The sequence below is a fragment of the Canis lupus genome, chromosome 8 (genome assembly GCF_003254725.2).
Source record: "Canis lupus dingo isolate Sandy chromosome 8, ASM325472v2, whole genome shotgun sequence".
NCBI classification, from domain to species: domain Eukaryota; kingdom Metazoa; phylum Chordata; class Mammalia; order Carnivora; family Canidae; genus Canis; species Canis lupus.
This window is the reverse complement of record NC_064250.1, coordinates 47407328-47431040: the sequence shown is the minus strand read 5'-3', so window position 1 is coordinate 47431040 and position 23713 is coordinate 47407328. Positions and strand designations below refer to the sequence as shown.

At 40.8% G+C, this 23713-nt stretch overlaps 2 protein-coding genes across 9 annotated transcripts in view; one reads left to right on the top strand and one right to left on the bottom strand.

Moving 5' to 3' along the window:
• The first annotated feature begins 42 nt into the window (after nucleotides 1–42).
• Nucleotides 43–23578, top strand: ALDH6A1 (aldehyde dehydrogenase 6 family member A1). 2 transcript variants are annotated; one of them, XM_025443352.3, is made up of 12 exons: nucleotides 43–307; nucleotides 10048–10104; nucleotides 11102–11176; nucleotides 11353–11514; nucleotides 11761–11839; nucleotides 12251–12553; nucleotides 14436–14557; nucleotides 16327–16516; nucleotides 16722–16903; nucleotides 18265–18444; nucleotides 18708–18806; nucleotides 21548–23578. In XM_025443352.3, the coding sequence occupies exons 1-12, from the start codon at nucleotides 260–262 to the stop codon at nucleotides 21650–21652; spliced, it is 1602 nt and encodes a 533-aa protein (XP_025299137.1). In that variant the 5' UTR covers nucleotides 43–259; the 3' UTR covers nucleotides 21653–23578. The 2 variants fall into 2 exon arrangements, with proteins under 2 accessions (XP_025299137.1, XP_048969676.1); XM_049113719.1 differs by lacking the exon at nucleotides 21548–23578 and adding an exon at nucleotides 19992–20166.
• Nucleotides 2654–23713, bottom strand: part of BBOF1 (basal body orientation factor 1) — a 56010-nt gene continuing 34950 nt past the window's right edge. The window contains exon 11 of one of the 7 annotated variants that reach the window (XM_049113718.1): nucleotides 2654–2809. In XM_049113718.1, the coding sequence (XP_048969675.1) occupies nucleotides 2723–2809 (87 nt within the window). In that variant the 3' untranslated portion in view covers nucleotides 2654–2722. Of the gene's footprint in view, nucleotides 2810–17797; nucleotides 18942–23713 lie in introns of those variants that run through there. The other 6 variants (XM_049113717.1, XM_049113716.1, XM_049113715.1 and 3 more) reach the window with 6 other exon arrangements.

Sequence of the window (23713 nt, the reverse complement as noted above, 5' to 3'; positions counted from 1 at the left end):
AGTCGGGGCACTGCCCTACCTCCGCCAACAGAATTTGCTGAGGTGGGAGGGCTCTTCCCCTTCTGACCAATCGCATGTCTCCAAGGCTGGGACCGAGGGGTGGGGTCAAGTGTTAGGGCGCGTGATTGGCTAAAGATAGCCTCGTCCACCAATGAAGCGGTGCGGCAGGATGGAGGGGCTAGGCCTGCGCGGCCTGGAGCTTCTGGGGAGTCACCCGCAGTAGGGGCGCGTAGAGGAGGGTGAGAGGCGGCTGAGGACCATGGCGGCGGTCGTGGCGGCGGCGGCAATGCGCGCACGGATCCTGCAGGCGAGTGAGCGTGGGACCGAGGGATCGCGAAGCTAGGAATTGCGTCCTTTCCGTCCACAATCTAAGCCAAAAGAACCCCACTTCTTAGCCGACCTTTCTGTTCCCACCGGACGCGCGCGGCCCCCCTGTCCCAGCCCCTCACTTCTTACCCGCCCTCGTTGGATCCTGGACTGTCACCCCTGGCCCGCTGCCCTTTTACTCTGAAGGCTCTCCTTATCTGGCTTGGGCCCACTCTGCTCCTTCGGCCCTGCCTGCCTCTGCAGTCAATCACTCTTACCCGCACCTCTTGTCGTTCCCTGACCGTGACTCCCTTTCACCTCCGTGCCAGTCACCTCTCTCTCACCAGAAATTCCCTCTTCTGGTCACCTTCTCCTGCCCAGAGCGACCAGATTGTTCCCTTCCCCCCACCCTACCTCACTGTCTGTAATCCATGGTAAGGGAAGGAAGCACATGAGGGGGAGGGTCAGTACATGAACTTTGAATCTCCTTCTAGAAAGCGTACACCAGGTTCCCCCCCCCCCCCAAAGCAGCTATTCGCTGAGCTGTTTTCCCTCTTTGTATTTTCCACGGTCTGTAGACTGGCCTTTTCCTGCTAAGACTTGGTTAGACCTTTAGCAAAGTTACATTATTCATGTTGGTGGTAAATAACGCATAGTTATGCTACCATGATGTCCCAAGCACATGCCAGGGACTAAACATCTCTTTAAAAAAAAAAATGATTGAAGAATGAAGTGATAAGCATCTCTAAAACAGGTGATTGAAAATAAAAAGGGGGGTGCCTGGGTGGCTCAGTGGTGGAGCATCTGCCTTTGGCTCAGGGCATGATCCTGGGGTCCTGGGATCAAGTCCCACATCAGGCCTCCTGGCAGGGAGCCTGCTTCTCCTTCTGCCTATGTCTCTGCCTCTCACTGTGTGTCTCTCATGAATAAATAAATAAAATCTAAAAGAAAAAAAAAGAAACAGGAAGTGTTAATTCTAAGTTCCTAGCCCAAAGTTAGCTCTTAGTGTGCCAACACACCCTCAACGCTTGCCCATGGTGGGGATTAGGCCCTTTCTGAAGCTAGCCTAAGGGGAGAGGTTCTACCAGGAGTTGCATGCCTGAGGCCTGTGGTTTCTAACTCTCTTCATAGTCCTTCCCCAGTTTTCACAGCCTAGCAAGGACTTAGGAGGCAAGATTTACTGCCAGAAACATTCTCCACCCTACAAGAAACAACATTGCCCTTCTTACTTGTTACGTCCAACCTGGGAACTTCTTCCTCCATATTGCTGGACTTTTAGATAATATTAATACTTACCAGGTTGCAGTGAGTTCTACTGCAGAAACTAACACATTTTTAAGATTCTTAGCAAAGTCAGCAAAGGTTCATGTTTAAATGCTATTTAAAGGGACGCCTAGGGATCCCTGGGTGGCGCAGCGGTTTGGCACCTGCCTTTGGCCCAGGGCGCGATCCTGGAGACCCGGGATCGAATCCCACGTCGGGCTCCCGGTGCATGGAGCCTGGTTCTCCCTCTGCCTATGTCTCTGCCTCCCTCTCTCTCTCTCTCTCTCTCTCTCTGTGTGACTATCATAAATAAATTTTTAAAAAATTAAAAAAAATAAATAAAGGGTTGCCTAGGTGGCTCCGCGGTTGAATGTCTGCCTTTGGCTCAGGGCATGATTCCCGAGGTCCAGGATTGAGTCCCGCATCCAGCTCTCTGAAAGGAGCCTGCTTCTCTCTCTGTCTCTCTCTATGTGTCCCTCATGAATAAATAAAATATTTTTTTTAAAAAATGCTATTTAAAGGGACAGCGTAGAGAAGGGGCTGGAAGAGTTTGTTAGTCTGGCTTTATTCATCTATTTCTTGCTGTGATCCAAGTTCTATTTTTCTAGTATCTTTTTTTTAGTAGTACAGATACAAAGTTTCTACCCTATAATTTCCATTACCAACTTATCCTTGAAATCTTTTACCAAAATTGACTTTTTTCCTTTGCCTCCTCACCATCACAGTGAGTCATTAATAGCCTTAAGAAGATATTTTGTCCTGGGATACCTGGGTGTCTCAGTTGGTTAAGCATCCAAATCATTTTGGCTCAGGGTTGTGGGATCAAGTTTCCATGCTGGGATTGGAGTCTGCTTAAGATTCTCTCTCTCCCCTCCACAACCCTCTTCCTACTTAAAAAAAAAAAAAAAGTATTTTGTCCTTTATTTATTTTTTATTTTATTTATTTTATTTTTATTTATTTATTTATTTTTATGATAGTCACAGAGAGAGAGAGAGAGAGAGAGGCAGAGACACAGGCAGAGGGAGAAGCAGGCTCCATGCACCAGGAGCCTGACGTGGGATTCGATCCCGGGTCTCCAGGATCACGCCCTGGGCCAAAGGCAGGCGCCAAACCGCTGCGCCACCCAGGGATCCCCGTATTTTGTCCTTTAAATCAAGGAGAAGAATCATCCTTCCTATGCACTTTATTTTGGACACAGACACTATTTTCTGATTCATTTGAAGAAACTTCTGAGTTGACCTGAAAAAGAACAGAAATGGTAATCTTTAGCCAAATAGGAACAACTGTAACATGAAACTCTGATAAAGAGTAGTCTAGGGGGTGCCTGGGTGGCTCAGATGGTTAAGCATCTGCCTTTGACTCAGATCATGAACCCAGGGTCCTGAGATCAAGTCCCACATCAGGAGCCTACTTCTCCAGCTCCCTCTGCCCCTCCCTCTGCTCCTGCTATCTAATTCTTGCTCTCTCTCAAATAATAAAATCTTTAAAAATAAAGTAGTCTAGATTCTGACAGTCATGAATTTCAGAGCATCATCAAAAGGGTCTATAAAGGAAAGAGCTTGTGTTTTCAGTAATTTTAAGTACATATGGTGCTTGATGTTCGATAGCTCAACTTAAAACTTTTTGATTTTACAGTGGTGTGAAAGCAGTATGCCTTCAGTAGAAACTGTATTTGGAATTTTGAGTTTTTATGCCCTTTGCATCCCAGTGAAATGCAGTATGATAGTCTTGAGGGGATGCTGGGCAGCTCTCCATCAGCCACATGATCACCAGGTTAAACAATTGATACACTTATAACCATTCTGTACCCATACAATCATTCTTTTTTTCACTTTCAGAAACAGTATTCAGTTCATTGCATTAGATATTCAACACTTCATTATAAAATAGTAATTGTGTTAGATGATTTTGCCCAACTATAGGCTAATGTAACATGAACATGTTTAAGCTAGGCTAGGCTAAGTTGTGATGTTCATTTGGTAGGTTGGGTATATTAAATGCATTTTCAACTTACAATGGGTTTATCACTCATATTCAGAGATAAGAAAACCAGTCTTTTTTTTTTTTTAGATTTTATTTACTTATTCATGAGAGACACACAGAAAGAGGCAGAGACACAACACAGACAGAGGGAGAAGCAGGCTCCATGCAGGGAGCCTGATGTGGGACTCGATCCCAGGACTCCAGGATCATGGCCTGGGCTGAAGGCAGAGGCTCAACCACTAAGCCACCCAGGCGTCCCAAGAAAACCAGTCTTAAAGAAACTCTGTGATTTGCCTCTGAGATGTGCTTTAAAGAGTACAGGGTTTACAATCACACTTGCATTCTTTCCCACCTTCACCACCTTCTTGTTTTTTTTTTTTTTTTGTTTGTTTGTTTGTTTGTTTTTAAGATTTATTTATTTCAGAGAAAGAGAGAGAGAACAAGTAGGGTGAGGGGCAGAAGAACAGGGAGACTCTCAAGCAGACTCCACACTGAGCATGGAGCCCAATGCGGGGCTTGATCTCATGCCTGTGCGATCATGACTTGAGCCAAAACCAAGAGTAGGTGCTCTACTGACTGCCACCCAGCCCACCCACCCCCACCTGCCAAGCTCCACCACTTTCTGGTTTTTAAGAATATTTGTGAAGATTGGAATTCATGATTATAATGAAGTAAATTACCTGACACTTAAGTAAATTACCTGACACTCCAGGGTCTTTCAGCTAGTGACTGATGGGGCTAAGAATTCAGGACTTAAGTTTTGGTATCTCTTTTTGTGTCAGGCACTGTCCCCAGGCTTTGGGAAAGGAGAGGTAAGTAAAACACTCACTGAAAACTCCTCTGTTAGTGGCTCAGCGGTTTAGTGCCGCCTTCAGCCCAGGGCCTGATCCTGGAGACCTGGAATCGAGTCCCACATCAGGCTCCCTGCATGAAGCCTGCTTCTCCCTCTGCCTCTCTCTCTCTCTCTCTCTGTGTCTCTCATGAATAAATAAAGAAAAGAAAACTCCTCTGTTATAACGCAATGATAGTGCACAGACAACTGCAGGGGTGTAGGGAAACTATCCCAAACTCAACCTGTCCATTCAGGAAAAGATTCCAAAAGAATTCGCTCCAGGCTTGACTTTTGCAAGACTAACAGACCTTCAGCCAAAGGGAAAAGGGAGTGCAAGGGAGTGCCTGATAAAGGAAATAGCAAGTATGACATAAACACCAAGAGAGGAAGAATTTTGGTGTGACTGGATAGAGGATACTTTCTTCAGCAACAGTGCTAATGAGTGTTTCTTGAGAAATGAAGATAGGAGACCCAACCTGTCAAAAACTCTATACTAATGTTTTGTTATGCCACATGCAGTTCCTTTCATACCCTCTTGATGTCAGGGAAGTTGTGTATAAGTAAAAAAGTAAAATTAAGTGGCTTAGAATGCTCATTGGCTGATCTATACATTTTCTGCCTTGTAAGAGAGTATGCATGAAACATAATACTAACTGATTGCTTGGTGAGTACTCATTCTTTCATTCTGCAAAAAATGTTATTGAATGCTTACTCTATTTCAGGAATGGTGTCAGGGGCTGAGGACATAGCCATCTAGTGATCTTTAAGGAGAGAGAGACCTAATAATTAGGTGCTTGGTCTAGACTTGATATTTTGACTTAAAAGCTTCTGACTCTGCTACTTCTGCTTTCACTCTCAGAAGTTAACTTTGTCTTTTCCTACTTTGGAGATTACAGAAACCATCAGTTGAGAACTCCCTCAGCTACCTACTACCAGACATACAAAACTGACCTGCACTGATACCCAAAGTGATGGCTAAGTAAGAGGCTAAGGAGTAGGAGAGACCCAAGCAAATGGGATGAAACAATTCCAGGCAAGAAGGGACAGCATGTACACAGAACACAAAACATGTTCCAAAATGCCTAGAGCATATACAGCAAGGAGGAAAGGCCTTTCAAGCTATGAAACTTGAGATGAAGTCTTCTAAGCAACATCAAGATTAGTCTTTATCTAAAAACAGAGGAAAGCCATTAGAGCTTTTTAAACAAGAGAGTAATCTGCCCTGGGCAGCCCATGTGGCTCAATGATTTAGCACCACCTTCAGCCCAGGATGTGATCCTGGAGACTCGGGATCCAGTCAGTCAGGCTCCCTGCATGGAGCCTGCTTCTCCCTCTGTCTGTGTTTCTGTCTCTGTCTCTCTCTCATGAATAAATAAATAAAATCTTTAAAAAAAAAAAAAAAAGAGTAATCTGCCCAGATTTGTGTTTTAGAAAACCTCACTGGCTTAGGGTAGGAAACTAGATTCAGCAAGCTTAAGATTGGAGGTTGAGAGATCTGTTAGGAAACAGTTAAGTCTAGGTGAGAGACAATGATGATAGAGACTATGGGGATGGCAGGAGGGGTAGAGAAAAAGGTCTGTGTTCCAAGGACTTCTAGGAGGACAGATTGCCAGGAATTGTTTGATTCACTGTGGAGAGAGAGGGAGGAATTGTGGTGACATTCAGGTTTCTTCTTGGGCAACTTAGGTGAATAGTGGCCCCCTTCACTGAAAGGTGGGATAGAGAAAGCCAGGCAGCTTGATGAGAGAAAGGTGAGGACTTCCACTTTTTCAATATGTACCTGAATAACACCAAGGTAGAGGCATAGTGAAGACAGTTGGGTGGGTGTTATCTGAAGAGGAAGAGCTGGCTAAGAACTACAGATTTGGGCATCATCAGAATCTAGATCATCAAGCCACAGGAGTTGATGAAATCATCCAGGGAGAATGTGCAGAATAGGAAAAGGCAGCCTAGGACAAAACCTTGAATTTAAATAGATAGTGGCCAGGTAGCAGAGGACTAATCAGCACAGAAGGCAGAGATGTGTCAGAAGAGACACAGGACATCCCTGAAGACAAGTGAAAAGGGCATGAAAAATCAAGTATAGGAAGACTGGGAAGAACCCAAGGGATGTAGGAAGTCACTGGTGTTTGGTCATGAAGGTTGGAGTAGACTGAAGGGTTCGTGGGAAATGAGGAAATAAAAGGTAATTAGCAAAGAGAATCCTTGCTATTGGATGGAGAGATGTTTAAGTTTCAGGAAAGAAAGGATAATTGATGTGTCTGGGTGGGAGGGGCAGGAAAGGTGGGTTTTAGAGCACAGGTGCAGAGGAACCTCATCAGTTAGTCCACAGATACTAGTTGTGCACTTCAGTCTTTCAGTCACTTTTTCCCCACTGAGCTTGCTAGCTACCTGCTCCCTTGTAAGAAGAAAGGAGGAAAAGGGGTGCCTGGGTGGCTCAGTCAGTTAAATGTCTGCCTGTGACTCAGGTCATGGTCTCAGGGTCCTGGGATCAAGGCCCACACCAGACTCTGTTCTAAGCAGAGAGTTTGCTTCTCCCTCTCTCTCTCCCCCTCCTTGCCCCACCATGCACTCTCTCACACACACAAGTAAATCTTTAAAAGAGAGAGAGGGAGAGTGAGAGAAAGGGAGGAAGAAAGGATGGGTATAGGTCAGTTTTGTAGATTTGCTAGTAGGAAGTTAAAGTTCTCATCTGATGGTTTCCAATCCCTCTGAAGTAGAAAAAACAAAGGTCAGCTCTTAAGAGAGGGGAAGCAGTAGGGTTAGAATTTTTTTTTTTTTTTAACTGCGGGATTGCACCCTGAGCCAAAGGCTGACGCTCAACCACTGAGCCACCCAGGTGTCCCCAGGGTTGGAAATTTTAAGAGAGTAAGTTCTGAAATAGCAAGGAGTGAGATAAGCTTTGAAATAGCAAGGAATTGGGATGCTTGGATGGCTCAGCGGTTTAGTGCCTGCCTTTGGCCCAGGGTGTGATCCTGGAAACCCAGGATCGAGTCCCATGTCCGGCTTCCTGCATGGAACCTGTTTCTCCCTCTGCCTATGTCTATGCCTCTCTGTGTGTGTCTCTCATGAATAAATAAAAATCTTAAAAAAAAATAGCAAGGAATAAGAGCAAATAAGTAGCAGGGAGATAGAGATAGCAAGGAGATAAGAGATAATAGTAAGGAGATACGAAAAGTTTTGAAATAGCAAGGAGTGAGAGCAAAAAGTATAATAATAGGGGATCCCTGGGTGGTGCAGTGGTTTAGCGCCTGCCTTTGGCCCAGGGTGCGATCCTGGAGACCTGGGATCGAATCCCACGTCGGGCTCCCGGTGCATGGAGCCTGCTTCTCCCTCTGCCTATGTCTCTGCCTCTCTCTCTCTCTCTCTCTCTCTGTGTGTGTGACTATCATAAATAAATAAAAATTAAAAAAAAAGTATAATAATATAGGAGTAACATCGAATGAGCACCAACAACTTGCTATTTTCCATATTGGGACAATCTTGACCATAACAATTGTAAAGTAGGTGAGCAAGTCAGATGTAGTGCCTACCTTAATGGAACTTCAGCCTTTTTGTTTGTTTGTTTTTAGATTTTATTTATTCATGAGAGAGACACACACACACAGAGTGAGAGAGGCAGAGACAGAAGCAGGGTCTATGTAGAGATCCTGATGTGGGACTCAATCCCGGGTCTTCAGGATCAGGCCCTGGGCTGAAGGCGTCACTAAACTGCTGAGCCACCAGGCTGCCCAAACTTCAGCCTTTTAGGCAACAAATACCCAGGCAATTACAACTAAGACAGAAAAACCTGATAGGGTTAGTACTGGCTGCTAACCTAGTCTGGGGTGGGGGCAGTTAGCTATCCAGTGGACCTTTCATTTGTACTGTAGATGTTTATTAAACACCTACTATGTAGCAGGTAACATGTTGGTGTTGGGAACATTGCTATAAATAAGACATGGTGGGCTCCAGAAGAGTGTTGATGGTTTGAAAGTTTTTGTGGGGAATGGGAGAGGAAGTAGATGAGGCATTTGGAAGAATTGTCTGCTGGCCCAAAGGACCTGCATCCTTTCCCCTGGTTGGTGCTGCAAGAACACAAATTCTTGTACCTCGTTTAGCCCTAAGCACTTTGGTTAATGTGTCTGTCTTCAGACAAGATAAAAGATTATTAGATTGCAGTTTTCCTTTATATCCCATTCTAAATGTTTGTTTTCTGAATTTGATATATTTGTCTTTGAATATTTCTTAAAACAACTTCCATAGCATATATACAAATGAGGGATTATTTTATTGTAACTGACCCCTCTCCCTCCAACATGCTGATTATAGCCTATTAAATCTTAACTATATAGTACATTCTTTTCCTATAAGGTACATGTGGCATTTTTTTTTTATTTTTTTATTTATGATAGTCACACAGAGAGAGAGAGAGAGAGAGAGGCAGAGACACAGGCAGAGGGAGAACCAGGCTCCATGCACCGGGAGCCCGACGTGGGATTCGATCCCGGGTCTCCAGGATCGCGCCCTGGGCCAAAGGCAGGCGCCAAACCGCTGCGCCACCCAGGGATCCCTACATGTGGCATTTTTTAAAACAGCTTTCTTGAAGTAAAATTGACATAAACTGTACATATTTAGGGTATTTCATTTGATAAGTTTTATATTTGCATATGCCTGTGAAAACATCATCACAATCAAGATAGTGGACATATCCATCAGAAAATGTTTTCTTTTTACTCTGTCTTCTGTACTTCCTCCATCATCCCCAGGCAGCCACTGATCTGCTTTCTCACCCTATTGGTTCATTTGCATTTTCTAGTTTTATATAAATGGAATTGTACAGTGTGTACTGTTTTGTCTGATTTCTTTCACCCAGTATAATTGTTGTAGTTATCGATGTTATTGCATGTATAATAGTTCCTTTCCATTGCTGAGTATTATTTTAGTGTATGGATATACCTCATTCCATACACTATTCCCTATTCACCCATTCAATAGTGGACATTTAGGTTGTTGCTAAGTTTTGGGCTATTACAACTGCTATGAGCATTTGTGTTTAAATATTTATATGGGGGCAGCCCGGGTGGCTCAGCGTTTTAGTGGTTTAGCGCCGCCTTCAGCCCAGGGCCTGATCCTGGAGACCCAGGATCGAGTCCCATGTCAGGCTCCCTGCATGGAGCCTGCTTCTCCCTCTGCCTGTGTCTCTGCCCCTCTCTCTCTCTCTCTCTCTCTGTCTGTCATGAATAATTAAATAAAATCTTTTAAAAAATAAATATTTATATGGGCATATTATACTACCTTTGACACTTGGTTATGTACTATCAGACATATGACACCTGTTGTGTTAAATACCATCTAAGAATTTTCATATTAGGATCTGTGGTGATGACATTTTTCAGGCCAAATATTAGGAAAATATGGTCTAATAAAAAACATTTTTAAATCAGGACTCTTCTGGAAATTGAGGACGTGATCATTATGGATTATTATTTTCTCATAGTTTGCTGTACCTCATAGACTGTTATCTTTTCTCTTTAAAGACTGTATGACCATTAAGAGCAAATACCAAGTCCTCTTCCATATACCTACAGTAACTAGTGTAATGTTAAGTATATAGTAGCTATTTGCTAAGTCTTTAATAATTTTCTGCTCTCATCAAAATAATCATTCTTTTACCTCACAGGTCTCTTCCAAGGTGAATTCCACTTGGTATCCAGCATACTCCTTCTCTTCTTCAGTGGTAAGTTTATTTGGCACTGAAGTTGGATTTCCAAGAAGGAATACAGTATAATTTTGGGATTTTTCCCATTTACTTTCTTTACAAATTTGTGACAAGAATATATGTGAAATTTTCTCTCTTGGTTTTCTTATCTAGTATTATTTTAATTATGTCATAAACATTTTCAGTATTGCAAAATGCTCTTTATACTTACTATTTTTAATGGCTGCATAATATTCTGCCAAATATATATAGCCAGAATTAACTAAAAATTTTCCCATATAATACTTAGATTGATTCAATTTTTCAATATTATAATGCAAACATTTATATAGTTTTTTCCCTTCTTTTAGATAATTTCCATTCTGAGGTAAGATTACTATGTCAAAAAATACATTTTCATGGCTTCTAGAGGTTTTATTGATTCTGCCAGATAGTTGTCCTCTTCACAATCTTTATAAGTTGTTTTTATAAAACTGTCAGCCATTTGCAGTATCTAGAATCTAATAAGGATAGGTGCTCAAAATCCTTTTTATCTATAAGCACACACTGTAACACAGTAGTCCTTCACATTTTTTAGTCCACAGCCCCCTCTGAAAATTTAATGTAAGCAAGCTACTTCTTAGAAAAACTACACACAAAAATATTAAAAAAACAAAACAACTTTTTATCACAAAGGTAATACATGCCCATGGTGAGAGGTTAGAAAGTCAGCTGGCCAACAAGCCTTACGAGCTAGTCTTTGTTAACACAGAAGCTACTACTTTTTTAGTGTAAGCCTCATAGTGACGTAAAGTTCCACACTGATTATCAAGGAAGTTTCCTTTCTCAAGAGAGATCATAATAGAGGCTCAGCCACATCTTAAGGCTATAGACAAGTACACCATGTATCTCTTTCCTTGTGGTAACATTTCTAGAGAACAGATGATTCATTTATCAACCCTGAATTCCTTCCTCTTTGTGAAGGAGAGAGAAGCAATGAACTAATATAAAGTTTTGTGGGGTTTTTATTTTCCAGCCAACTGTAAAGCTCTTCATTGATGGGAAATTTGTTGAATCCAAAAGTGACAAATGGATTGACATCCACAACCCAGTAAGCAAAGCTGCTTTGGGATTTAAACTGACTAGTCCAGAATTCTGGGAATGTGGTGGGAAGTTAGGAACCTGGGTGTGTGTCATGTGAAGTACATAATGCTGCCCCTGTGACTAGATGAAAAATGGAGAAGGTGATGATGATGCAAAAGATGATGTGCTGCTTTTTCCCATCAGGCCACCAATGAGGTCATTGGTCGGGTTCCTCAGGCCACCAAGGCTGAAATGGATGCAGCCGTTACTTCTTGCAAACGTGCTTTTCCTGCATGGGCAGACACTTCTGTGTTAAGCCGCCAGCAGGTCCTGCTCCGCTATCAACAACTCATTAAAGAAAACTTGGTAAGAAATTAGAATGGTGTCATTTTCTAAACTGTTGCCTAGGATACTTGTCACACCCACACAGAAGCCCTTTCAGCTGCTCTCCATTAACTCTATAATCCAGAAAGTCATAGATCATGGCTTTCTCCCTTGTACTACTTCTCCCTTGTACTACTTCTTGTACTTTTTTGTTCTTCCTTGGCTACCTAAGAACTAAAACCAATGCACATCCTTGCATTGGTTTCTATTTGTGTGCTTTTTCTCTAGAAAGAAATTGCCAAGTTAATCACACTGGAACAAGGGAAGACCCTCGCTGATGCAGAAGGAGATGTATTCCGAGGCCTTCGTAAGCTGGGAGTCCCTCTTTGGGAGTTCAGGAACCTTTTGGGAAAGAGCAAAGGGAAGATAGGAGGCAAAGATCTCAGAATGGGAGGTTGCTTCTTCCAGGTAGATTTTGCTATCCCATAACATCTTTTTTAATACTTGTGGGAAATAACAATACTTCTCAGGTACATAGAAAATAGTTTGCTTCATTTATTTTACTTGATCTTCCAGTAGGTACATGCATTTCACTCTCTTTTTCCCCCCATTTGGAGAATCTCATTTTGTACATCCCCTTCACATGGAAGGGCAAATCAAGGTTTCTTCCCTGTGTCATTGGCCTGAGCCATTCTTTATCCTCAGGAATGACTAGAATATGACGAAGCTAAGTAGTACACAGTGGAGAGCTGGTGGTCTGACTACTTCTCTGTTCCAGAGGTGGTCGAGCATGCCTGCAGTGTGACATCTCTCATGCTGGGAGAGACCATGCCATCCATCACCAAAGATATGGACCTTTATTCCTACCGTCTGCCTCTGGGAGTATGTGCAGGCATTGCTCCATTCAATTTTCCTGCCATGATCCCTCTTTGGATGTTTCCCATGGCCATGGTGTGTGGAAATACCTTCCTGATGAAACCATCAGAGCGAGTTCCTGGAGCAAGCATGCTTCTTGCTAAGCTGCTCCAGGACTCTGGTGCCCCGGATGGGACACTGAATATCATCCATGGACAACATGAAGGTAACTGCCCTTCTGTACATGGCATTTAATCTGGCTACCAAAAAAATCAAGGTGTTGAGTGGCAAAGGAATATTTTAGGATGAGGAACCTAGGGAAGAAGGGATTTACTAACAGTAATCTCCGTGTTTGAAGATAATGTGTGTTGACTGTTTGCCATCTCTATGCTAAAGTAACTAATTGAGGAGTAGCAATGCTTCTTGCCCTACAGAACACCTTGGGACAAAGAAGTCTGGATTAGGGCAAGACCCAAATAAAAGATAAAGTTTTCTCTTCAATATTGAGAAAATTTCTAGATCTTAAAGACATTCTAATTCATGTAGTAATAGCTAACACTTAAAAAGCATTTCTGTGTTTTAGGTACTGTTTCTAGTGCCTTTCATATATTATCTCATTTATTCTTTATAACAATCCCTCAAGTAGGTAATGTTTTTCCATTTTACAGGTAAGAAAACTGAGGCATAATGAAATTAAGTAATTTGCCCAAAGTCACAGTGCTAGAAACTATCAAAGCCAAGTACCCAGGAAAGCTGACTCTAGTTTTTACTTTTATTTTTATTATTTATTTATTTTTATTTATTCATGAGAGACAGAGAGAGAGAGAGAGAGAGAGGCAGAGACACAGGCAGAGGGAGAAGCAGGCTCCATGCAGGGAGCCCGATGCGGACCTTGATCCCAGGACTCCAGGATCATGCCCTGGGCTGAAGGCAGGCGCTAAACCGCTGAGCCACCCAGAGTTCCCTGGCTTTTACTTTTAAATACTAAGCTATATTGCTGCTCCCATGAGGGCACAGTAGTATGAGAGTGGCAACCAGAGTCCTGGTTATATAGTGACAATTAAGGACATACCACATTCTTAAAGGACAACTTGAGTATTAAAAGGCCCTGGGCTGAAGGCGCCACAACGCTACACTGCTGAGTCACCGAGGCTGCCCAAGGCTGCTATTTTGGGACACCTGGGTGGCTCAGCATCTGCCTTTGGCTCAGGGCGTGATCCTGCGGTCCTGGGATCAAGTCCCACATCGGGCTCCCTGCATGGAGCCTGCTTCTCCCTCTGCCTCTGTCTCTGCCTCTCTGTGTTTCTCATGAATAAATAAATAAAAATCTTTAAAAAAAAAAAAAAAAAGCTGCTATTTTGGAGGAAAACAGGAATTTTTGTTTTTGTTTTTAAAGACTTTTTTAGGGGCACCTGGGTGGCTCAGATGGTTAAGCATCTGCCTTCAGCTCAGGTCAGGATCTCCAGGTCCTGGGATCGAGTCCCACATCAGGCTCTCTGCCCAGCAGGGAGTCTACTTCTCCCTCTCCCTCTGCCCCTTCCCTCTGCTCTCTCCCCCCCACCCCACCTCAGAAATGAATAGGATTTTTTTATTCATTTGAGATAGAGAGTGAACACAAGCAGGAAGGGCAGAAGGAGAAAGTGCTGGTGCAGACCCTGATGTGGGGCTCAATATCACAACCCTGAGATTATGAACTGAGCTGAAACCACTGCATCACCCAGGCCATCCCCACCCCTTCACTCTTGCTTTTGGCTTAGGTCATGATCTCAGGGTGGTGAGATGGAGCCCTGAATTGGGCTCTGTGCTCAGCAGGGAGTTTGCTTGGGGTTCCTCCCCAACCTCATCCCTTTCCTCTTCTCCCTGCCCGCCCCCCTCATGTGCATGCACACACATGCATGGATGCTTTCTCTCTTTCGCAAATAAAATAAATAAAAACATTTTTTTAAAGAATTTAAGAGATGGAAAGAACTTCAAAATTGGAATCTAGAATAGAAAAATAAAAGTATGGAAGCTTCTCATTCACAGCAATGGGAAAGGGGAAATTTGCCATGTTGAGAAGCCCACAGCTATTTGTTCCTTTGTAGTAATCATTTATTTTCTTCCTAAAGCTGTAAACTTTATTTGTGATCATCCGGATATCAAAGCAATCAGTTTCGTGGGATCCAACCAGGCAGGAGAGTATATCTTCGAGAGAGGGTCGCGACATGGCAAGAGAGTTCAAGCCAATATGGTGACTTCCTGTTCCTTTTTCCCCTAAATCTGTTATATGTATTGAAATTACCCACAGACAGCTCTTCAACAGAGGGGCTATTTCCCACTCTAATGCCAGTGTATTTTTATTTCCAGTTCATCCTGAATGAACCTTTAGCCATGAACCTTGTGATGAGTTTTATCCTAAGTCCCTTTCATTACCTTTTTATCCTATACACCTAATCTTGATCACAAAGGGCACCTTTCTCCCTAAGAATGTTATTCAAATGCTTTGGGCTTTAGAGGTAACAGCTGGATTCTGGTTCTGGCCCTGTATCTTCCTTCATACCATGCTTTCTAGTGCTTTATCTTTCCTTCCTGTCAAGGCATATCCTAACTACTATAATGTCAAAGATACGCTTTGCCTGAGAGTCCAAGCTATCTAAGGTACTAGAAAGAGCCAAATATCCCTGTATGTGAGTGTGGTTTCCTTGGTTGCAGTTTGCTCTTCTCTTACTAGCTCCTTGCCTAATACATATTAATTCTTTGATACTAAATATAAAGTTCAATTACCGCTTTCTCACCCTTTGGTTAATGTTGCAGAAAGGATAGCCACCTATGCACAGGCTTGGAACCTGCTTCTGATATGCCTACTTATTTCTTTTCATGGCTAAATGTCTTGGCCATTTTGACTTAAGTCCCTACCCGTTCACGACATATTTACTGAGTATATTCTGTGTCTAATAATATACTATGTGTAATGGGATAAAATTAAGTAGCAGACATGGTATCTATTCATGGACTCCACTACAGTTGTACAGTAGTCCCTGTTCATCTCTGGGAGATGTCTTCCAGGACCCCCAGTGGATCCTGAAACTGGATAGTACTAAATTCCATGTATACTATATTTTTTCCTATACATATGTATCTATGACAAATTTTAATTTATAAACTAGGCACAGTAAGAGATTAATAATAATAAAATAGAACAATCTTAACAATACACTGTAACAATATGGCTTCTCTTTCAAAATGTCTTATTATACTTTATTCACCCTTATGATGATGATGATGTGAGATGATAAAATGCCTACATTATGAAACAAGGTGAGGTGGTGATGTGCCACAGCATCAGGAGGATCATCTGCTTCCAGGCCTCAGTTGATTTTGTGTGACTGAAACTGTCAAAAGTGTAACCACGGAAAAGGGGGGGGGACTACTGTATCTAGAAACATGCATGGACATGACCATGTTATCTTACATAGCTATGTTTCATGAGGCTATGCATCTGGAAGCAAGTCAATTTGGGGAACCTCTTGGTTCTTGGTTCTTGAAGTGGTGTATTCAAAAGGTCCATCTAGTTCACCTTTCAGCTGGCCACTGGCATTATTACTGGCAAGCTCTTTGTTTACATCACTATTCATATAATTGGAAATCCCAGCAGTCAATAGACTATTTCTTGTCTAATTTAGGAAAGAGAAGGGAGTTATTCTTGGTTTCTGGATGCAGTACTTAGCTTGTCAGTTTGTGACTGGAGGTTTTGTTATGCTTTTTGGTAATGGTTTTGATCTAAATAAACACATATCAGCTTATCAGCTAAGGAAGTAGAAAAAAAGTAACCTGGAGATTCGCTCTGTGCTACCAAGACTTTAGCAGTATCAAAATGATAATAAATCTAGCCTCAAAGCAACAAAGGGTATATTCTCTCTTTCCTTAAATTCCCATTTGAAATCTCAGATTCTTTGCTTATTTTCTTAGCCTAACTGAATTTTGCCAAGGGGGATTCATGTACTTTCTGTATTTCCTTAGGGAGCCAAGAACCATGGAGTAGTCATGCCAGATGCCAATAAGGAAAATACCCTGAACCAGCTGGTTGGGGCAGCATTTGGAGCTGCGGGGCAGCGCTGCATGGCTCTTTCCACAGCAATCCTTGTAGGAGAAGCTAAGAAATGGCTGCCAGAGTTGGTGGAGCGTGCCAAAAACCTGAGAGTCAATGCAGGTAATCAGTTATCTGCCTGGCTCCTTTAGACTTTGCATCTGTGACATTAAGCTCTTGGTTTGAGCATTGGCCTGATCAATGGGAGTAATCATGTTGACTCTTTAACCATTGCCTCTCTTTCCACTGTACTTGCCATTTGGAATCATCTTTAGTTGACAGTCATAATTTATTATAATGAAGATCTTACTTTTATGTTGTTTTACAGGAGACCAACCTGGAGCTGATCTTGGCCCTCTGATAACCCCCCAGGCCAAAGAGCGAGTCTGTAATCTGATTGATAGTGGAACAAAGGAAGGAGCATCTATTCTTCTTGATGGTCGAAAAATTAAAGTGAAAGGCTATGAAAACGGCAACTTTGTTGGACCAACCATCATCTCAAATGTCAAGGTGAACAACTCTGGGTTATTTATTTCACAAATATGAGCACTAAAAGCATTTTAGGAGCTATGGAATCTCATCCTTCCAATTTATAAACGAAGCCATTTAATGACTGAGTCTTTGTCTCTTGCTGGTATTCCTCAGTTATTTTACCTTGAGTCTGAATGAGCCTCCTATCCTGATTCCCAACCTCCTTCCACTATACCAATGGCTGGCAAACTTTCCATAAAGGGCTAGATAGTAAATATTTTTGGCTTTGCAAGGATATACAGTCTCTGTCACAACTACTCACTATGGACGTTTTAGTGTGAAAGCATATTAATGTTGTCTGGCTGTTAAATTAACCTTTATTTATAGACAATGGAATTTTAATTTCAAATAACTTTTCATGTCATGATTGATTTCTTTTGCAGCCATTTAGAAAATACTGAAACCATTCTTAGCTTGTCAGCTATACAAAAACAAGCAGCAAGCCACATTTAGCCCATAGGCTGTATTTTGCCAACCCTATCTTTTGTTACTTAATGTTTTTCTCTTCCTGCTCCTTGCTATCTAGCTTATAGTTATTGCAGTGTCTCCATCAATAATCAATCACCCAATATTTATTGAGCATCTACTCTGCACCCCAAATTTAGTTGCATCTTCGCCAGAAAGATATGAAAAAGAATTGATCTCAATTTTTATTTATCGAAACTCTGCAAGTCTCTCAGCTAAAATTAATGACTAAATAAATTGAGGTTAGGAGGCTTTTTTTGAAATTCATATGTCCCCACTAATCCTACTATAATCCTGAATAATTAAGAGTTGAATGTAAGTATAGTAGAGATTAAGAAGCCTCTTGTCATAGAACCATAGGAGAAAAACCCACTTATTAGCAACAAACACACTGACTAGTTGCAGTGGTGAAGGATGTTTTGAATGTTTAATGTGACCTATATCAAAATATAATTATACAGACTCATTTGAGAAGCAAAGGAAACTTACCACAGCTAAGTTTAGCACAGAAACACTCTCCTGTGGTGTTTTCGATATATATTTGATTTATGAAAAATGAATTTCATGTAACCTATCAGTAAGATAACAATTGTGTAAACAGGTTTTACAGGTATAAAGAGGAAAACGGTGATGGGTCATGGGACCTAAAACTACAGTGCTTAAAGGACAGGAGTGTATTTATAGTTAATAGGAATTTCAAGTTGTTTATTGGTTTACAGCTTGAAGATGGAACACAGCAAGAAAGGACTTTTTTTAAAAAGGTGGTTTAAAAATGGAGAGATTCCTAACATGAAAGCTGTCCATATAAACAGTGGGTAATAAAGTACCAGATAAGCATCAAATACTAACTTTTCTGGATGCATCTCTCCTGACAGCCAACTATGACCTGTTACAAAGAGGAGATTTTTGGTCCAGTTCTTGTGGTTCTGGAGACAGACACTTTGGATGAAGCCATCAAGATAGTAAATAGCAATCCATATGGAAATGGAACTGCCATCTTCACCACCAATGGAGCCACTGCTCGAAAATATTCCCACCTGGTGGATGTTGGACAGGTTTGTGAACAGGATTTTTAGGAGATTCTTGTAGCCATGTACTGTTTCCTACCTAAGGGAGGTGGTAAAGTGATTAGTCACCGCCCCTCTGATTTCCTGTAATGCCCCATTTTTTCCTTAGGAATCAAAGTTCATGGGATGCAAGATGGGGTAGAAGTTAGGGTATTTAAAATTGGTCTCTCTGATGTCAGGCATTTGTGCTTCTAGATGGAGAGTTCCTTTGTTTGAGTCCTTTTATTTGTTGTGGATTTGTTCTGCTTTAGGTGGGGGTGAATGTCCCTATTCCAGTGCCTTTGCCAATGTTCTCATTCACCGGCTCTCGATCTTCCTTCAGGGGAGACACCAATTTCTATGGCAAACAGGTAATTGTAAGAAAACGTTTTTTCTTCTAAGAAAGTTTCTTGAACATATTCAGGAACAAGGATTCTGCAAGGAAGGATCTGTGAGTAGCTTCTGTGGGGTCATACACTGTTCAATAGTGCTTGTCAGGAGGTCCCCTAGAAGAAATTTAAAAAGTAACAAAATTTTGCCAAAGCTGCTGCTTCCTGAATACCTCAGGGCAGCAAGATTTTGGGGAAAGAACATGAGGAAGTCCAAGCCTTTATGTATATCCTTTCCTCTGTCTGAGATCCTCTCCTCCTACCTCCCTTTTTTCATCTAACAATCATCTGTCTTGTCTAAGTTTAAAGCATGGACTCCTCCAGAAAATCACCTCTGACCACTACCACCCTCCTTCCTTGAAGCTAGGTTAGATATGCCATCGTGTGCTCCCATTGCACATTTTTCTCTTGTAAGTTATTCATTTACAAGAATTTTCCTGAGCACCTTCTTTGTACCAAACCCTATTCTAGGCACTATAAATACATCACTGAACAAGAAAAATTAAGGAGATCTGGAACTGAATGGTCTGGTTTCACATTCCAGCTCCGCCAGTTATTAACTGTGTGACTTTGGGAGAATGCACCGTCTCTCGAGTTTCTTATCTATAAAATGAGAATAACATTAGTACCTATATATTTCATAAGATTAGTAAGATTAAATCACTATCCCCACATCCTTTAACAGGTACATATGTCCTAAAGCAGGAAGAAGCACAGCAATTTCAAAGAGCAGAAATAAGCAGGGGCACAGAGAGTGAGATGAAGATACAGAGATAGGCAAGGGAAGTCCTGTCGGGCTGTGTAAGCCATGATAAGAAGTCCTCATCACACCATAATTATTATTTACTTCTTAACTGTAGTATCTGGCACAGAGCCAAGTGCTCAAATATGTGTTGAACAAATTGGTGAGTGGAACTTCTTTGTAGCTCCATAGTAATACAGCCATTTTGGAACCTTCAGTAATTAAATGACATGTTTTCTATACAGATCTCTTTTATAGTTCAATTAAAAATTAACAGTGCATATTGCATAGCAGAATGTAATAGTATGACTAACTGGTTAAGAAAACATTTTGGTTTTTTGGAGGCAGCTTATTCACTTTGTGCATTAGTCACAGCTTTTGTGTAATTGACTAGTTTGATACTATTAAGAAAAATTTCTTTCCAGGGGCACCTGGGTGGCTCAGTGGTTGAGCATCTGCCTTTGGCTCAAGTCGTGATCCCAGGGTCCTGGGATCAAGTCCCGCATCAGGCTCTCCACAGGGAGCCTGCTTCTCCCTCTGCCTGTATTTCTGCCTCTCTGTGTCTCTCATGAATAAATAAAATCTTAAAAAAAAAAATTTCTTTCCAGGGAAGCAGAGTAAAACTATTGCTTTTTTTCTCCCCTGTTTTGGTTTAATTACTGTAAGTCATTCTGGTTGAAGGAAAAGACTGACCCCATATACAGCTTGAAGTCTTAAATTCTTAGGTGATCAAATTGCTATTTTGCATCCTGGAAAAAAAACTTGAAAGTAGGTAATAATCTGTCAGTTTTTTTCAATAAAGTACCATGGTCCAGATTTTGTCAAATAATTTTAGAAGAGTACTTTGATCAAGCTAGTGTAATGTTTTTCTAGCAGTAGTATTGCTAGTATTTTTTGGCTTGCTAGTATTTTTAAAGATTTTATTTAGGTATGTATGTATATATGTATGTATATATATATTTATATATAATATAAATATATATATAAAAAATATATATTTATGTATGTATGTATGTATATATGTAATTAAGAGGAGTAGGGAAGCAGCAAAGGGTAGGGAGAGGGACAAGCAGACTCTGCAGAGTGCAGGGCTCCATCCCACCTCCCTGAGATCATGACCTGAGCTGAAATTAAGAGTCAGACACAACTGACTGAGCCACCCAGGGGCCCCTAGCTTGCTAGTATTTTTTGTCTTAGCTCTTATCAGTCTATTCTCTTTCACTCAAACCTAATCTTACAAAATAAACTATATATATATAGTTTATATACATATATATATATATATAGTCTTAAATATGCTGAATTTTTTTGGTTCACATTATACATGATTTGGAAGTGATTTTGAGTAATATCAGACATTTTACTTTAGATTTATAAGATGTTATGGATTTTATTACATCAGATATAGAGCTATTTATCACTGACAGTTGTCAGAAATAGCATGTATTTCATCCCTAATTGTTAGTTTTTCTCTCCTTCCTGAGAGAAAAACTAACAATTATTGAATAGCAGTTACTTTGCTAGGATGTTTGTAGGTTATTTCATTTTCTCCTCACAGCAACGCTATGCTGGGCCATAGATAACAGTTAAGGCCCAAAGTTACATGGCAGTTGATAAGGAAGAGAGGCAGGATTTGAGCCATGTTCCAAGACCTGAGAGCACAAGACTTTAAGCCCTAGGAACAGAATGAACTGTGAGTTTAATAAATTACATTGTTCAATTTTTCCACTTAGATCCTCTTGACTAGTTTCAACACAATAATAGCTAGGGTTTGACTATTTACTCTGTGGGAGGTATTATGCTAAATGTTTTAGATAGATGATCTAATGAACAATATGTTGGATTTTGGGTGCACCAATTCCTCAAGTGGGAATGTGAGTAGCACTTTTCAGCACCTCCTTCAAAAGTTGATTCAAAGAAAAATCATGAAACCCCCAGGAATATATGCTACCTCTATTTTTTCCCCCTTTGTTCTCTTTAGGGCATCCAATTCTACACACAGATTAAGACCATCACTTCTCAGTGGAAAGAAGAAGATGCCACTCTTTCCTCACCTGCCGTAGTCATGCCTACCATGGGCCGTTAGAAACAAGTTTGTTCTAGACTCAGTCCACCCTGAGTAATCTCTCTATATTCTTGACCAACTTTATTTGCCGACTTTGCTCAAGTCAGATTCCTAGGACTGGAATACCTGGTAACTAAAATTTTTCTCAAGACCATCAAACCCATGCAACGTAGCTCTAGGAGACTCCTACTGTAACTCTGAAACCAGATTTTCACTTGCTCTTCTTACTTCAGCTTCTGAGATAGCTTTTGTAACTGTGAAATGCTTACATGGTATGAGAACTGAGACCTATTTTCTAGAAGTTCTCCCCTTTTCTGATGACTTGAAGGAAGGGAAGATTAGTGTATGGAAAGAAGATCTTCCAGTAACTAGAAGAGGACCTCTTGGATGGGGAAATAGGACAGAAATAATTCACCCTTTGGTTGTTCCTCAAACACAGCCCTCCATAAATGGCAGTGGGGGGAGACCCCTCTGCCAAGCTTTCCTGAGCCTCTCATTTAACCCACACTACACAGGACATAATCCATTTCTACTTATCCCACAGTTGTGACAACTGCTTTCTTTTTCGATGAATGCCACTTTGTCCTAGTGATTTATGACCACTAATCCATCATCGTCACTGTTCCTGCTTCTAAAATCACTTCTCAAGGATACCTCAGTACTCACTGGATAAATCAACTTTTTGTGGTGTGTACCAAGTGTTAAATTTCAGATTTGGCTTCAACAATCAATAATGTTTCAGTCATTAATTCGGGTGCAAATGGAGTTATTGTTTTTTTTTTTTAGAAAACTATTTCAAAAGTTTTTTAGGCCCAGAAATCAAGGAGTATTCCAGCTATGAAAGTGTGCAAGACTCTTGCCTTAAGTAAGTATAACCAGATATTACTTGCCGAATTTTTTTAGGTTCTTTTACCTTGCCTGCATTTCTCATTAGTGATAAGTTTTAATGAAAGAACCCTGAATGTAGAGTGATTGGGGCCTAAGAAATTTCAAGGCTCTTCAGGGTATGAAATAGTAAAAAAGAAATGCTTTGGCAAATTCTTTGGCTACCATTAATTCAAATGTCTTTATGCCTTTTGTTCCTTTTGATATAGCTGAACTTTAAGTCAGAAATTGATGAGCTAAAAAAAAATAGATTTTCAATTGAATCAGTCTTTTCTGATACAGTTTTTACCTAGTGTACTAGGAGAAGTAGGAGAAAGCTCCTGGCTCTGAGAGAATAATCTCTGGTCCTCAGCCAGAAGACATAGGTCATTTATTTTTCTGTTTCCTCATTACTCACTTAGATTATGCTAATCTGCCCCATGGCAGTGATTCAGTGATTAAGGATAGTGAAAACTTGGAAAAAATTTGTGCACTGTGTAGATTTTAAACTTATTACTACCACTACTATATAGAAATGTCAGAATCTTCAATCATCTAAGGTGATTGGAACTTTAATAAAATATATTTATGACCCTAGTGGGTCATTTTTTTTTTTTTTTTTTGATTTGCCTTCCTAAACATGAGGTAATAAAAATTTTTATTTGGTAATAGAATACCCTTTGTTATATCTCTACTTATCACAGCTGGCAACTGATAGTGATATTTAATCCAATCCAACGACTACAGGCTGGGTTGAATGAAAGGTCATATTGTCTAAATTCCAAGTGGAATTAAATATAATCCCAGAGATTCCTAAATTTTCCTTATATTTAAGGGAAATCACTTTTTTTTTTTTAAATACTGGCTCATCAGAATTATGTTGCTCTAATTGGAATCAACTCATTTGGCTAGCTATTTGCCACTTAGAAGAAAGAGTTTGTTTCTTAGATGGAAAAAAATTGCAGTTATATTCAGCTTAAAAATTTAGTATTTTATTTTCTTTTTGCTCTGATGCTGCCTTATTTGAAATTTCTCAGATCCTATGTTGTACTGATTATCAATAAAAAGCTCCTAAAAATAAAACCTGGCTTTTTTGTTTTTTCATAATGCCTTTGTCCCTTGCTTCTAGGGACTCAGACTTCCCAACTCTATTCAAAGCCAAGAGTTATGTGGCCCTTATATTTATTTTTACATAAAAGATAGTACAGGGCAGCCCGG

What these genes read in the sequence shown, in the direction of transcription:
- ALDH6A1 (XM_049113719.1), top strand. Translation starts at nt 260, where the DNA reads ATGGCGGCGGTCGTGGCGGCGGCGGCAATGCGCGCACGGATCCTGCAG. An exon ending in TGCGCGCACGGATCCTGCAG is followed by an intron (nt 308 to 10,047) that starts GCGAGTGAGCGT and finishes TTTACCTCACAG; the next exon opens with GTCTCTTCCAAGGTGAATTC. An exon ending in AACTCATTAAAGAAAACTTG is followed by an intron (nt 11,515 to 11,760) that starts GTAAGAAATTAG and finishes CTTTTTCTCTAG; the next exon opens with AAAGAAATTGCCAAGTTAAT.